The 16,760-nt window shown below is 38.1% G+C and overlaps 1 protein-coding gene across 2 annotated transcripts in view; it reads right to left on the reverse strand.

The window, feature by feature from the left end:
* Positions 1 to 8,293: 8,293 nt before the first annotated feature.
* Positions 8,294 to 16,760, reverse strand: part of ZNF804B (zinc finger protein 804B) — a 231,313-nt gene continuing 222,846 nt past the window's right edge. For both annotated transcript variants that reach the window (XM_064678198.1, XM_064678188.1), the window contains exon 4: positions 8,294 to 15,677. In XM_064678198.1, the coding sequence (XP_064534268.1) occupies positions 11,990 to 15,677 (3,688 nt within the window). In that variant the 3' untranslated portion in view covers positions 8,294 to 11,989. The remainder of the gene's footprint in view (positions 15,678 to 16,760) is intronic.

Raw genomic sequence — 16,760 nt, forward strand, 5'->3', positions numbered from 1 at the left:
AGTAATTTTAGTGTTCTTTTTAATTCGTTCTGCTGTGTTGATTTACTTCTGTGAACAAAGAGAGTGGAAAGCTTAATAAGTTTGGACCATCAATAATCAGTATGCCATCAAGACCCAGATGCTCATCAGTGGACTTTACATAAGATGATAAAATCTATAATTTCCTTTAAATTCATTACAGTTTTGTTCATTGAGCAGAAACGTGTCACTTAGTTCTTCATTCTTTTGCCCAGTTTAAGGAAGATCCATTGCCCTGCTTTGAGTAGTAGGTTCAGAGCTCACTTGAAATGTCTCTTCATAGGCAACCCCCTCCAATGATTACCTAGAGGTAGAAGGAAAATTAATAAGACTCTTATGAGAGCAAGTTAAGCTTGTTTTTCTCCTTTTAAGTAGGAATTCTTAATTCGAGTGTTTCTTACATATATTGGTTAGTGTCAATTAGCAGTTTCATAATAACACATTATTTTTAGGTCAGTGAGTTTTTCCTGCCAGTTTATGCCATTTTTTTTACCACAAATACCCTCAAACACACAGTCTGAAGCAACACTTCTAATCCCTGACACAGTGCAGGTGAACTTGATTACTCTATGTTTAATCGAGATTGAAAATGGAATAAAAATGCAATGGAAAACACTCTTTTCATCTGGCAACTTATATAAATAAGCATAATTTTAGCTATCACACATAATTGATTTATTGTTGATGTCATAGGAAAGTGTATATTTGTACTTTCCCACAGATATATGATGTGTGCATCATTCTGTTCCAGGATGTGAACTGATGCAGAAGTTCACTAAGATATGTGGAGCTTAGCATAAGGAAAGGAACTCATCAGAGCCTGCATGTGATTTGTTACCATCATGAAAATTTTATTTTAGCTGTGTGCATACATTAGATGTTATCAAATGTACATGTAAATATGCCCAACTTGAAAGCCCAGTATAATACAGAATATAAAATCATAACACAGATTCAATTGCAGCACCCTATTTCTAGCAGTAGCAGCTCAATCCTAAAGAAAGCCTTAGGGCCTAAGTGTGACAGAAGCTGGCATTTTATATTTTAAGCAGAGATCTAAAATACTGTATACTTTTGCATTATGACAATAGGGGCCTCTGGTGGTCTAGTGGTTAGAGTGCAGGACTCACACTGCTGCGACCCGGGTTCAATTCCCGGCCCCCCGGGCAGCTGGAGCTCGTCAGCCTTGTATGGCAATCCAGCTACGTCCTGGGGACCTCACTGCCACTGTCCAAGCTTTGCTCGGCCCCGGCAGATGAACCTCAGGATTAAAGGGTGGGATCAGTTCAGCGCACGCTGTGTCTCACCTAAAAAAAAAAAAAAAAAAAAAAAAAAAAATCCACTGCGCAGGCTCGAAGGGTTTATGACCTTTCCCAAATCTTCGCTTGCGAAGACTGGCCATTATTATTATTATTATTATTATTATTATGACAATTTACACTAGAAAGTGAGAGATGGAAGCAGAGGATGTCTGTGTTAAGGGATTATTCAGGTGGAAAGCATGGACTTAGCAAGGAGGACAGAGATTTAAAGTGGTCAAGGTGAATTAAGATGATAAGAATAGAACTGAACTAGACCTGCAAAATTTGGATCTGGTCTTAGATTTCAAGTATCACTAGATTCTGAGTAAGTCTATTCTGCACATCTGTAGTGGTAGCAAAAGTAGACCCCACTGCCACCATGCAAACGGCACAGTGCAGGGGCCTGGACCATTCCAGGAGCTACAGAACACTCATATACTGGAGTTTATAAGTCCTCCCCATCATGTGTGGAGAACAGCATCCATAAGATGGCTAAAATGTCAGTACCTCCTCTATGTGTGAACAAGTGTAGATTTAGTTAGATGACAGGGGATGGACTCTGGTGATAGAGTTGTTCTAATAGTGAGATCAGGGTGAGGACAGAAATCTGCTTCAGCTGCCTGTGAATAGATGTAGACATATATGTGAACACTGATATTTGTGAGGGCTCAACTTTTCCATAGTCACAAGTATAGTTTCATGGAAATTACATGGACTCTATTGCACACCTACTGATTGAACCTTATTTTAGAAATCATAGTGCTTACCTGTCTTTGCATAGAAGCCTGAAAATTATCCTGCTTACTTATTTCAAAACACAGGCCTTTAGGTTATTTTCTTCAAAATATCACTACTCTGAGATCTTCGGAATACAGGTAATACAATCCTGCAAGACAGGTAATATAATCCCTGGGTTTAACACGTGGAATTGGGCAGCTACAAAATAGAATCAAGGGCATAGGATTGTCAAACTATTGTTTTAAGAACCACAAAGGGTACAAGCTATTTTGTGCACAATAAATACCTTGAATTTCCTCTGTCTCATCTCAGCAGTTTATGTCCTTATTTGGAGACTTATAGTCAGCTCATGTGGTGTAATATATGCTCTGAGCACATTCTAATGAATTGTTGGGTCCTAATGGGAGCTACCTGACAAACTCTAATCTTTAGGCACTAATTGTAATAGCTTGGCAGCTTATGCTTTGAAGATATCCATAGCTAATGCCATATCCAACTGCTGTTTCTATTCTTCCAAGACAAGCTTAATGAGTTCTATGTACAGTGTATGAAGTTCTTCTCCACCTTGGCATGAGTACCATCTGCTACAGCTGTACTCAGTTTATAAGCAGCTCTGTAGGTTGCTTAAATGGATTTTTATATACTCCAGTGTCACAATTTAAAGGTAGAACCTCTAGTTATTTAGCTATGAAAGTAATATTTCCAGGTTGGAAAATAGGGTTGAATGGGTTTATGCAGTACAAAATCTATATACAAAGAACAGCTTCTCCAATAAAGCACAGACATTATGGCAATCAACCCTGATTACATGCCTCCTCCACCATGGGATTTATGTGGATGTGAGAGCTGTCCTTCCATTAGATTGTGTCTTCATGCTCATTTAAACACAGCAGCTCACATTAACTGAAGGGGGTTAACATGAGCCATCTTTCTTTTGAAGGGCAATTTGCTTTCGTAGGCTGCATAGTAACCTCCATGCTGTGTTTTTCTCATCTAGGCCAGGCTCAGCCTGTAAAGCCTTTTTCTGTGCAAGCTGAGCAGTGCAGCTGCCTCTCTTAGCATATTCCTCTTGCTAGCCACAGCCTGGCAGCTTTCCTCCCCTTCACCCTGCCACAGGGCAAGCTCCCTCCCAGGATTTCTGCCCCTTCTCAGGCCTCCTCATGCCCTTAAATTTTCTAAAACAATCTGTTCCCCAGTGAGGCTTTCTAGATATCATATCAGGTCTTTATTTCCCTTTATTCCCTGAGGTCTGAAATACACCAGGAATAGTAGAGTTGACCAACTGGGGCTGAGAAATATCCTTTGCAGTGTTGTTTGGGCCATAGATGTGTGCAATGATTATTTGCAGAAGAAGACTGTGCTATATCATCATCTTAGGTCTATTTATGACTATCACGCTCTGGCATGTCCTTTGCTCCGGATTTGTAGCAGATGCTTTAATGGTTTGTCAGAGAGTAAACACCATGATCTCAATAATATTGTTTTCTGTCATAATTGCATCTTATCAAAAGAAAAGTCTTTCAAGACTCCCTCTTTTGGCCTGTCATTTTCTTTCTGGATTATGGTTTTATCTATACTTGTTACTATGGATTTTTTTGGACTCATGTCAAGGATAGTCCCACACATTTCTTTGAGAAAACCTTTCAGAATGTTCCATTGCTGCATCTTTCATTCATTTCACCAGCTAAAGCTGGTGAAAAAAACATACTGTAGAGAATGTTTATGTGACATACAGAATATTAATGACTGACTTTTTAATACCAGCTAATAGCAAACTAGCACTGAAAGCCAACATCTGATGAAAAGTATGGAGAAAGAAGAAAAATGCAATAATTAAAACAAGAAACAAATATGGTGCTGTGTACAAACATGTAAACTTAATTTACTTAATTCAACATGTACAAACATGTAAAGTTAATTTGTCATTTCACTGGAACAAATAATATGAAGCAAATAACATATTTAAATTTAACCCTTTAAATTTCATAATTTGGTCATGAGTTATTTAAAAATTTAATTCTCATCTTATATTTTTCACTAAATATTTTGGTGAATAATTCTAGAGAACTCTTGCAAAGCATTGGAGATAAACCTACCCATATTTGAAATGTCAGCCCTCTTTTGACTTCTGCCAGTGCAGGCATTTCATAGACATCTCTTTATAAATAGCTGAAAATAAAGGTTTGTTCGATTTCCATCTTGATTTCCTCTTCTAAGCAGGAGTAGTACCTCTAAATGACAAACTGACTTAGCTCTAGTGATTTCAGTTTTGAGTTTCAAAAATTTCCAGTTGTCCAAAGTATAGCAATATGTATCTTACACTGGCAATCTACTTTGAACTCTAAAATGTAGCTCAAGTTGCCATGTAGGCACCTTGTAAGCTCAGTGGGGAAAGGTAAGCAGCTAGAAAGGGTGATTCTAGTGATCCTGTGGAAAGTGGGATGAGCCCATGAGTTCTTCAGTTTTTGAGGAATACAAGGAGGAGTAGACATCTATATTTTATGCAGTCTCATTAGATGGGAAAATTCTTAAATGCTGACCCATATAATTTACAAAAAAACCCAATTAGAACTGCTAATCTAAAACATCATTTAAGAAAATAAAATCAGAGGAGAGCTAAGAGAGGGGGACTTGTGGTGGGAAAGCTCATTTCTAAGTATTAAACTTATGTCAGTATTAGATGCCAGTACTGTAGTAAGAAAAGCATTAAGTATTTTAAGTTTCAGAGACCTTTCAAGAAATTACTAGAAAAAAAGTAGACCAAGGCTTGGTTATCTATCCTTGGATCAAATTTTGTTATCTATCTCTGGATGTGGATGTCTTTATTTGGAACTTAAATTAACAGGATCAATATTTAAGCAGAAGAGACTAGTTGCACCTCCACCTTCAAACCCGTAGGTACTCCACCCCTCTGGAGAAAGCAAACTCACTTGAAAATGGAGTGCACTCTCAAAAATACTGGAATCCTGTCAGAGAAATCCTGGTATAAGCACAAAGCAAGCATTTCTAGTGTTTTCACTTTCTCTGATGAGGATAGGATTTTCTATTCATAATAATGTGGACAGCTGACAGATAAGCATTTATTCAGCAAATTTACACTGTCTAAGCATGAGGGACAGGAGAAAAAAACCTCTCCTCTTTCAGGAACTTTGCAGTATTTCACCTGTGAAAATATGCAGCAATTAATTAACAGTATTTCCTACTTGTACATCTTTGATTTACATGCAGAATTCTATGCCTGTGTTTATAGGCCATATGTTCCAGCCCTGTGATCGACTTATTGTCTTTCCTCTGGATCTACTCCAATAGGTCCATATTTTTCTTCTGAGCACCCCAGAGCTGGATGCAGTACTCTAGGTGGGGTTTCACAAAAGAAGAGTAGAGGGACAGAATCATCTCCCTTGACCTGCTGGCCACACTGCTTTTCATGTACCCCGGGTTAGCTTTAAGGGATGCGAGCGCACATTGCCAGGTCATGTCCAGCCTCTTATCCACCAACACCCCAAGTCCTCCTCCCCAAGGCTGCTCTCAATCCATTCTCCACTCAGCCTGTACTTGTACTTGGGATTGCCTCAGCCCAGGTGCAGGGTCCAGGTGCAGGGCCTTGCACTTGGCCTTGTTGAACTTCATGAGGTTCACACGGGTCCACGCTCAGCTGTGAGGTGTACAAGTTTCTACTAGGTCCAATTGTTCATCCTTAAGGCGACACATCCCACCTCACCAACACACACATAACTATTTCAATTAAATTTTGTAAGGTTTCCGACTGGGACTGGAAGAAAACAGCCCATAAATTACTTGCAAAAAAAGAAGAAAGAAAATTATAATTCAACCATTTTTGTATAGAACATATTGCTTTACGTAAAAATAGGTGGTTTGTGGCTGTCTGAGACTAATTGGCTCATTCCACTTGCAATGATTTATTTATTAATATTGCTGATTTGCACACATACACACCCTGGACTACACAAAACAGTTTTATATGTAAAATTACATTTATAATGTAATTTATAAAATTGTATTTATATGCAAATACATTTAATTTATTGATTTGCAAATGAAAAAGTTATTTGGTCTAAAAAGTTTATTGGTTCATAAGAATGAAATATTGATTTTTGTGTGTAATATGAGTTTAAGATGGTCTCTTAAGTAGAGGCAGCAAAACTGTTTATACTGCTTGGTGGAAGTCTATCAAGCTTTTCAACTTTATATTTATTTTTAGGGTTATATAGCTAGACCATAAAAAATGAGTTTGGGCTGAATCTTCTTTTAAGAAGTCATGTATCTACTACTTGACATCTCAGCCAAGAGCACTTTTAAGCACATTGATAAAACAGATTGGTCACTGTTAAGTAGTAGATGTTTAAAATAAACACTCACTGCTGTAATTGTAGATTTATTTCTGTCTATAATTTCTGCAATTGGCTGTTTGGCTTCTTCTGTGTTTTCTGTTAGAGAAAATAATGTGTTCATTGAAGAATAATAGAAAGTATTTTAAAATTACTACGTGCTTTATAGACAAGTAACATGTTGACTTAAGGCTCATTCTCATGGTCCTGAAGAGGCTGAGAGTATTTTCATGACCTGAAATGCTAATGAGTTAACTCGCCTCAGCCCTGGGGCAGAGAAATGTTCAAGCACATTGCAACAGTATGTCCCAGACTCAGCAAGGCAGCAGTGCAGTTTAGTGACTTGCAGATTCCTGTTATTCCCAAACGTTACCATTGTGCCTAGTGTCTAGACAGAGAAAGGTAATGAGCTGCATTCCCAGACATTCTTTATATCTCTGTATAAAATATATATTAAGATGCTTACTTCCCATAATTAGGTTATGCACTTGCTTCCCACAATTAGGTTATGCACTTGCTTCCCACCAAATTGCAGGAAAGGTTTTGCTGGCGTTGTAGCTAACTTTACCAGGAATAGGAAGGTGTGGACAACTTCATCTGTTCACATATTGCATCCTGGTCAAAACAAGATTTTTATTTTGGTTTTGTTTGTTTGTGGTTTGGTTTTGTTTTGTTTTGTAGTGGGGTTTTTCATTTTGTTTTGTTTTGTTTTTTTTTTTTTCCCAGCTTGTATCAAGGTTTGTTCAGCAACAAAGAGGTGACATCTGATCTCAACTGGAAGCTTACTAAAATTGACAGGTAGTGGCATAGATATTGATTTGCAGGGGATTTCCTTCAGACACACACACTGTGTATGTAAGTTTTTCTAGTTCTGAATTTTGTTTTTATTATGAAACAACTAGATGAAGAAACGCAGTTGAATGGAATTAGATACACTGTGTCAATTATGTCTCTGTTGATTTGCTGTGATTTCAAGATTTTATAGAATGCCTGAGTCATGACATGTCACTGCATGGTCGATTAATTTGGTCCCAGAGATTGGCCACGGTATTTCCAGCTATGCAGATACGTCTAACAGAATATAACCTCTGTCACATCATACCTCAAAACCACAGTTTTATCTGTTACATGTACCCACGGAGACACTTGTTTTCACCTTACTTCAGTTGTTGTGCTCACTTGGAGGCATGACACTTATGAAACTACTTACTGGTGGCTATAACTAGCCTTACAAGTAGCACAGCAGTAGTTTCTCAGACCCCTGAAGCTGAGTACCTACGTGACCAAAGCCAAAGCCTTACATCTGAAAGCTTACAATAAAGACGAAAGACAGATGGAAAAGGACACAATAAATAAACCGGAAAAATACAACGTAAAAGAGAAAACATGGGAGAAAGTGATACTTATCACAACTATGTAAAGTTTCAAAGTATGATTGAAGGGCGAATAAATGATGCATTTGTTGATCCTACTGTTAGCTTCTTTACCCAAGGTCCTACTATACAAGCATTAAGAATCATAGCTCAGAGACATTATTTGGGCAACCTGATGAGTTATAGGTGAAATTCTAAATCAATTTATCAGTGCATAAAAATATCCAGGAGGATGTTTATTCACTAAAAGTACATGGAAAAACCACATAGATAGAATAATTTTTTTAAAGGAATATTTATTTTCAGTTCCATTTAAACAACCCACTTTTTTAACACATACTAAAGTCTTTAGGAAACATTCTAAGAAATTTCAGGATTATAGCCACAGGAATGAATTAAATGTATTTCAGTTCTGCAGATTAAAATACAGAATATGTTTGCATCATTCTGCATTTTATTATGTTGCTGCCTTTTGGTATGCTTTACATTAAAAATACATGACTGACACTCTTTATACCAGTAAGCCTTTTTATTGAAAAAAAATATTATTGCATTAAACTACATTCCCAGGGATTCCTTGAATAAGCTAAAAAAAAAGTCGCATTGCATGTACAATAGTGCAATTCACTTAGCTACTGTATAATATAAAACACTTTATACAGAGAATACAAAACAAAATTACTAGTTTACATATTATACTAGCCAGAGTATTATCCAGTTTTAAATATAAACTTGACACTTTTAAAATCAATCTGATCAAATGGCATTTTTATGCAAATCTGAACAACAAATATACATCTTGAATGTATTCCAGAGGTACCTCAGTTACAAATAAAACTCCCAAACATCAACAACAAAAAAATTTATCATGGTGTAACTGAGGAAACATTTCTTATAGGAATTTTAGTGTGTGGGTATGTATCAAGAACATACCATCAAGCTAAAACAGATTATTAACTTGGTGTGTCTATATCACTGCCATGAGGATACTGTAACTCTTTTAAAAATCTATTTGAATAAAATCAAAATTGTAGCATGGCTCCATACGTTGGGCTCAATAATGATTTTAATAATTATAATGATACATATTTAAAGTACATTACTGATGAAAATCAAATATGGTAGCAATTAGAGAGAATATATAAGTTCAGCTGTGCTGATAGCTTTATTACATTTCTCCAAGAAAATCTCTTCTTTGTATTAAAAATGATATTGGACATTTCCTTTGTTCAGTAGTCAACGATTACTGTTTTGCTACTGTGCTATTTCTGTTCTTAATCTCTCCTTTTTTCCCCATCAAAACCTCTCAAAATCCTAATTCTCATTGTTCCAAGAATTAAATTTAATCTTCATTGTCAATTTATTTGCTTTACCGTGTTGGTATATACAATAATGCATTGACATCCTATGATTTTGTTTCTTCTAGGATCCCATTGTATTGTGCATATGTTATGGGAAACATATGTATCTATTTTCCATAAATTATCCATGTAGTAGGATATGGTTAAGTTTCAATTGGTTAGGTTTTTTGAGACAGAAATTTCTACAGCATTAACATTGTCTGTAAGAAGCAGGGATACAAAATGTGTGTACACACATTAAAGATGAGATTAGCCCATCATTCCTTAGTTCCATATTTTTCTTTTTTCGTTATCTACTTAGGATACAAATGAACTCTTATATACAGTGAGAACAGCTGGGTTTGCTTCAATAGAAACGAAACTGGGCCCATAAATTCAAAAGTTTGTAGGGATTGAAATGCATCTTTTAGGCTGGTATTAGCCCTGAACTGGTGGTCATGGCTATGCAGCTTAGTCAGCCTCTTCTAGGGCACAGATTGACCTGCTACTTTAGATGGTCAGTTCACAATATTTCTACAGAGTTATGACTAATATTTCCAAGTGTTCCACTGAGTGAGTGATCTCCATCCAAGCAAGTAATAATTTTCGGAGGTGTTAAATCACAATCAGTGAAATATGCTTTATTCTCAGAAAACAAAGCTGCAGAAGCATAGAAATTTTATGTAAATTCAGATCTTAATTTGGGAAGATTTTTAGCCAAAATTAAAAGGAAGAATTTTTAAACTGTAGAAATATTTAATTTTACATCTTTTCCAAGAAAAATTTCGACCTTTTTAATTCTGAAGTAATAATTTTGATTAAAGAAGTTCCCTGCAATTAAAATCAGAAAATTAAACATAATTTATATGCTACTTACATACAGATAAGTAACTCCAAAGTGGCACAAATCCATTTGGTTAATGAGACTAATAAATAAGCTGGGAATCAAATTAAAATATATTTGACAGTGCTGGTTTCACCAACATTTCTCAACACAAAAATGTTTTGCTTCTGCTCAGTCTCCATTTTGTTTTCTGATAGATGCTAAAACATTAAGCATTCGAAGCTACTTTAAAAATACAAACTTTGAAAAGACAAAGCAAACAGTTGCAACTTGTAAAGTCATTTGAAAAGTTTGACATAATACCAGTTTTTGCTGAAGCAGCTGCTTTTAGAAATTAAAACAATTCCATTTTATTGCAATGGATCAATCCAGTTTGATTAAGACTAAGAAAATTGGTCCTGTTGTATTTTAAATACACAACTTAACTGCAATTAGATTTCTCAGTTGATTCAGATAGCTGAATATAATGAAATAAAATTCCTCCAAAACTTTTTAAATGTATTTTATGTTGATTCTGAAAGATATATTTTTAACTGTGCATTACCTTATTGCAAATGAATTGAAATTATTTCAAATGTTTTTAATACAAACAGGTACTGTCTGTTGGATACTTCATGGTCCAATTATATTGGGAAGCATGCCTGCAGTCTAATGACAATTACGAACTTAATTTCATGCTACAAATCTCATGTTGAGTTAGAAGCATTATAAAATAGTCAAACTATGCCATTCAAAGAGATGCTGAAGTCCTCACCTATTTCCAGATACACAGTTATTATGAACAATTTCAACCACACATTACTCTGAAGGTTGGATACATGCATTCAAACATTGTGGATTCGGAATTTCAATTTGCTTGTTGAGAGTTTGGGAAGCCATGCGAGAATCTTGACATATTTGTTTAGATCAATATACCTTTAAATGCTGAGTACTATGACATGTTTTTCTTTGAGGCAACCTGGACAACCAATTTTTGGAGAGCTGCTCAGAATTTTACTTCTGCATTTTTATGGGTATCAGCACAAATTTATAGGACCAGCCAATTGTTTCTGTTGTTTGTGAAAGGGATGAAAGATATTTACACATTCTTTGGGAAAGACTCTTCCACATGTCAGAGCTCTGTTTGATAGGAAAGAAGTGTTGCAGTTTTGGCCAAGGACCTCTGAGGTTCAAAGCCAGCACTGGTTGTTGGCAATTCTGGGCTACTGCAGCTCACCTCTGACATATCCTATGATACATACACAGGTAAAGCCAAAGAACTTGGCTTTATTGCCTTCTTGGATGCTTGGTTCAGGGAGAAAAGCAGCAGCCTGCTTGTGCCAGCACAGAGCTCCCTATGCTAAGGGAATATTTTTGTAATGTACCAGTGGCCTGACTGCAATCCTTTTGCACTGTCCAAGCAACATATGTCAGGGATGAAATCACTAAAGTATCTTCAAGATGCTGTTGCGATCCCTTCTCTTCCAGTGTTAACTCATCATCCCTCCCTCTGAGCCTCCCCAGTTTATTTCACCCAGGAGACAGCCCCAGGGACTGGTGGTCCCAGATACCTTATTTTTTGTTCAGAAACACCTTAACCAAACCAAGAACTGGACTGTTTCAGATATACACTCAGAAAAATCAAATTTTTGAGGTGTTTCAAGAGTGCTTTACCTTAAATTGCGCTACTTTAAATCCCTCATCCGTGTTGATATACTCAATCCCATTGTGTCTGGGTGCTGTGGTCCCATTCCTCCTGAGAGTCATAGACTTCACTTCGGGCTATTCTTTTCAAACATTCTGTGGAATGACACTAGCCACCCCATCCTTCTTGTGCTAGTATCACAAAGAAGCTTTTAAGCAGCTTTCCTTCAGAGATACAAGAATAAAATCAACATTCATATACTGTCAGACAGATTGTGGACTTTAAAATCTTTGCCACTGTGCTCTCAGCAAAACAACAGATTTCCCCTCAGACACGTGATTGAACACTGAATGCTTTATTTTATTTAAATTTGGTTTTGGAGCCATAGTGAAATCATTTGGGCTAGTTTAAGTAGCTAGAAACACTGAAAACTTCTTTTGTTGTAGGTAACTGTTGGGTCTGGCTAGAGCAGGAATAGTGATGGGGCTCTTGCCCTTGGAATACCGGATGAACTAAGTGATTTGCATGTATAGCAGAAGCTGTAGCTGTGTTCAGGTGTGGTGTAAATAAGGCCGGGATATATGCAGCATGTGGAAGTGCAGGGAAGGTCAGTGGGGAAGGGTGGAGGGGTGTGGTGGAAACCAAGTGTAATGGGTGTCCTGTCAGCAAAGCAGGGTGGGTGGGAATGAAGGCTGGACCTAACGGGGAAAGTGATATGGGGGCAAAATGTGCCTGAGAGAGTGGGTGAAGGGGTGCCAGGGAGAGATGACTGCTGTGAGGATGCACAGATGCTGAAACAGCAAAGCGTTGCAGCAGTGTGTGGTGGATGGTAGTGACAGTAGCGTGCTGCTGAACAGGGAAGGCAGGAACTGCTGGTGTTGCAGAGAAGGCAGCTGGTCCTGGGGCAGGCAAAACTTTCAGATGTTTTGCCAGAAGTTGTTTCTGCATATGCTGCTGAGCTTGCAGCTGCAGCAACCTGTATTTGTCTACTTCTTCTGGTGAAAATGTGATAGGCTGCTGTGTTAAAGGAGGGGAGGTGGATTTACTGTACACTTCTAGGTCATCTACTGTGTCATCATACTTCTGCATAGCATTGTCACAAAAAGAGTCTGAACTGCCTTCTGCCCCGTTGGAGTCCATGTTTATATCGTGTAGTTCTTCTTTGGTCTCTGTTGAATTAGCAACAGAATATCTATTAGAGGGAAAAGCACCAGGGAAATCATTTGGTAATGGATCACAGCTTTGTATAAAGGGTTGCACTTCACTAATGAAGAGATTGGGTTGTTCCTTTATTGCTGTGTTCCTTTTTATGCTTGGGCTCTGATAGCCCGTTTCTATTTGAATTACGTCTTTAAAAACACAATGATCATAATCAGTGCCAGGTGAAAGAGCAACATTAGTTATCTCTGATGCTTCCAAGTTGTTTTTCTTCACACTGTTTTCCAACAAGCTGATTTCATTATGCCCCATGTCATTTTTACCTATGCTTAGCACTTTCTCTGGCAAAGGTAACATTGCAATGTCATCTACTGATGATGAGAACTGAAGAGCGAAGTGACTTTTCGAGCGATCCTTTAATTCTTCCCCACCACTGTTTGAAAATCTCTCTGAATTGTGCATTTGCTCCTGGGCTTTCTTAGACTGCACTCTTTCTAAAAGTAACTTGGCTGTCAGTGATTTCCTTTTTCCACATATATCTTTTGCCAGGTTTTCAGAAGAACAGGTGGCAAAGTTTTTTGACTGACTATTCACATTCAGAGATTTGTAATGTGCAGTTTCAGCTTTTCCTGGTTCAGCATTAGGACCTCTTTTGGCATCCTCTTTTGTTTTGTTGTCATAGTTGTCAGTCTCTTTTGAGAAGGATCCTGAACTGACGCCTCTTGAGATTCTGCTACTAGATGATCTTTCGCTGCTTCTTGAATCACTAGTGGAACAACTTTTGGATCTGTGGTAGCTTCTACTCCTACTATGAGCTTTGACAAAATGCCGATGTCTACATCTGCTGTGTTTAGATCTGTCTCTGTGTTGTAAAACTTTATGTATTGAACATTTTTGATATTTAATTTTGCCCCTCTGAGTACAGTTTCTAGTTCTGTGACTTCTACTATGACACAGATAATCCTCATCTGTATCATCCGAAGTGAAAATACACTTGTGCTTTCTGTGTTTACATTTGTGCCTTTCATCTGTCTTGCTTCTTCTTTTACAACAACAAAGCAAATAATTTCTGCTGTGATTGTTTGATGTGGGACTCATGTAACTCATGCAGCTACTTGTACTGCTAACTGAAGTGTCAGAATAGCTGGAATGTCTGCCAGAGGAGGACTTCTGAGGAGATGGGAACCTCCAACACCTTGTGTAACTTCCACATCCTTCATTCTCTGAATTCCTGCTGTTTGAACTGGATTTACAACTAAGGAAACTTCCACTAGAGTCTTTTCCACTGTCACTTATATCACTGCTGCAGCTGGCCACATCTTGAATGGATCTGTAGTCATCTTGGTTTTCACATTTTTCTTTAGAATAAAGTAAATGACATTTTGCAGCTTTAGACTTTTTAATCCTAGACATAAAAGCAGAAAAGGAAATGCTTTCATTTCTAAATTTCTGGTTTTTTCTTTCACAGCTATGAAAAAGATGCTTTAAAGGTCTTCTCAGTGTTGTTGTATGAAGACTTTTTTCTGTCAAATTATCCTTCTGTGACACATCAAGGTAAGCAGGCACTTTGGGTATATTTTCATTCAAATAATCTGCAATGCATTTTTGACCATTTTTGTTCATTTCTTTCACTATGTCTGACTCAGCTTTTTGCTTGGCCTTTCTTGGATTTAGGGAACTTTTCATCTTCTTTGGTTTCAACAACTGATTATCTTGTACATTTGACATTTGTTTGTGTTTTATTAAACCTGAGGGCTCATTTTCATCTGCAGTCTTATTTTTAGAGTGCTCTTTACAGCTTGCTTTGTTTGTTTCATGCTGTTTACCATTTCTGTGATTTAAAGAGAGTCTGAAGTCAAAATACAATGGATTACAGCCATATGAAATACAGGGCTCAGTTTTTGTAAACAAAAGTAATTCTGTGGGCCACTGCAGAGCAGTGGTGCCATCTTTGCTCAATACATGGAGGAAAGGCAACGTCTGGGGCTTAAATCCTTTAACCATGGCCTCCTTTGGACATGTTTCCATATTTCCATTTGTGATTTCTGAAATCTCCAAAGATCTTTCTCTTTTTACCACTCCAGGACTGTTATTAATGTTGCTTGAATGTGCCAGCTCAGGCGCCGACTGGAATGGGAGTTCGGATAACTGATTAGGCAGGTGAGCATTGCTGTGCTTGTAGGTGTTCAGCTGCATACAAAAATTGTTAGCCTGGCATGAAGGCGAAATGAGAGTTTCTAAGAATTGCTCAGATTCATTCAGTTTGCTCTCTTGCTCTGTTTCTCTCCGTGAACCAGAAAAATCCAAATTTGAAAGCTGTATTTTGACTTTAGAAAATGAAGGATGAGCACTGACTTTTTCTTCTAATTCCCTATCACTACTTTTATCATTTTCCTTTACTATTTTAGGTTTTGGAGCTGCATGATTTAATGTGTTGTTATCCATATCTATTTGGTCTTGTGCAATAGGTGACCCTTTATCCAAGCTTGCTTTCACGGGTTCCTCCAAAAGTGTGCCAGAATGGCAGGCCTCAATAGCTTGCTTTTTTTTAAGATTGGGAGACTCACTACAATCATTTCCTTCTTCAGAGTTTTCACTGAAGACTGATGCTGAGGACTCAAGCTTTAAAGGGACCTTTTTAGAGAACGAGAAAGACACTCCTGCCCTTTGAGAGGTATTGGTGCTATCTGGGAACATTTGTGAGACTTGATTTCCAAGTGCATGGTGTCTTTCAGTAGGGGGATGATGCCTGCTTATAATAAGCTGCTGTTTCTCTAGCATGGCTCTGGAGAAACCTTGTCCTTCACTCATCATTGTTCTTTGAGAACTGGCTGTGAACTTGCCACCTTTATACAGGAAAATGCCATGGGGTCCCTGCTGCTTTTCCATGACCAATCGGGGGGCTTTAAGCAATGGTCCACTCCCAGTGATGCTGTAAGGTAAAAAATAAAGAAAAAAGAAAGCTGTATTAAGTAACCAAGCTATGACAGAGCTTGCATTGACAACGTCTCTATGGTGAAGGAGGATGTCTCATGCTGTTACAAGCGAAAGCTAAGTTTCTACAGGGTAAATGCGCAGTCTACTCATCGAATCATAGAATCATAAAATATGCTGAGCTGGAAGGGACCCACAAGGATCATCATGTCCAACTCCTGGCTCTGCATGGGACACCCCAACAATCCCACCATGTGCCTGGGAGTGTTGTCCAAGTCTCCTTGACCTCTGCCAGTTCAGAGCAGAATGTGATATCAGCAAAGGAAAATAAAGTTGGTGAGTTTTTGATAAAACTTGAAGTATTATGACCCCAATCCTCCAATGTTTTACCTTTCATGATGCAGATTTCCCCAAGTCTTTCAAAGGTAGACAGTACACAATTTGACTTAAATCCTGAACTTTTCTGTGACTAGATACAGATGAAGACCACTCCCTGTGGCTCACCCTGAATGAGCAAGTCTGAAGAACTCTCACAACATCCTTAAGATAACTGGGAGAAATTCAACCCTCTAAACTCAAGAGGCCACCATATCAGACTCATATCAGCTGCAAAATAAAGACTGGCTGCTTTGTGGGGTATCTTCCTTAGGTTCCTGTATGCACATCTTGAGCTGTATTAAAAATACAATCCATAGGTTAGGGCCAGGGCCAGGGCCAGTGAACACCAGACAGATCCACAGTGACTGGAGAGGGCTGAGGCTGAGCCAGGAAGCCAATCCATGGGTTGAGGTCCAGAGAAAGGAGTGCCGGGGACAGACACCAGCATGGATATGGCCAAGGAGAACAACCCTCCTCCAACCCAGCCCAGAGAGACTAAGGAGGACCAAGGCTGAGCTTTCTAAGCCCCCAGGTGTGAGTGGGGCCCAGGTGAGGGTGGTCAGGGTCATTAAGGGTTGTTAGTGCCCTCAGGACCCTCATAGGCTTTTGAACAGGTGTGTCTATTCCTTTATGATTTTGAGCAGGTGTATAATTTTCAGAGGCTAAACCAGGGTAGCTGTTTTTATGCCTCCCATTAATCCTA

This window comes from Pseudopipra pipra, chromosome 1, assembly GCF_036250125.1.
Source record: "Pseudopipra pipra isolate bDixPip1 chromosome 1, bDixPip1.hap1, whole genome shotgun sequence".
NCBI classification, from domain to species: domain Eukaryota; kingdom Metazoa; phylum Chordata; class Aves; order Passeriformes; family Pipridae; genus Pseudopipra; species Pseudopipra pipra.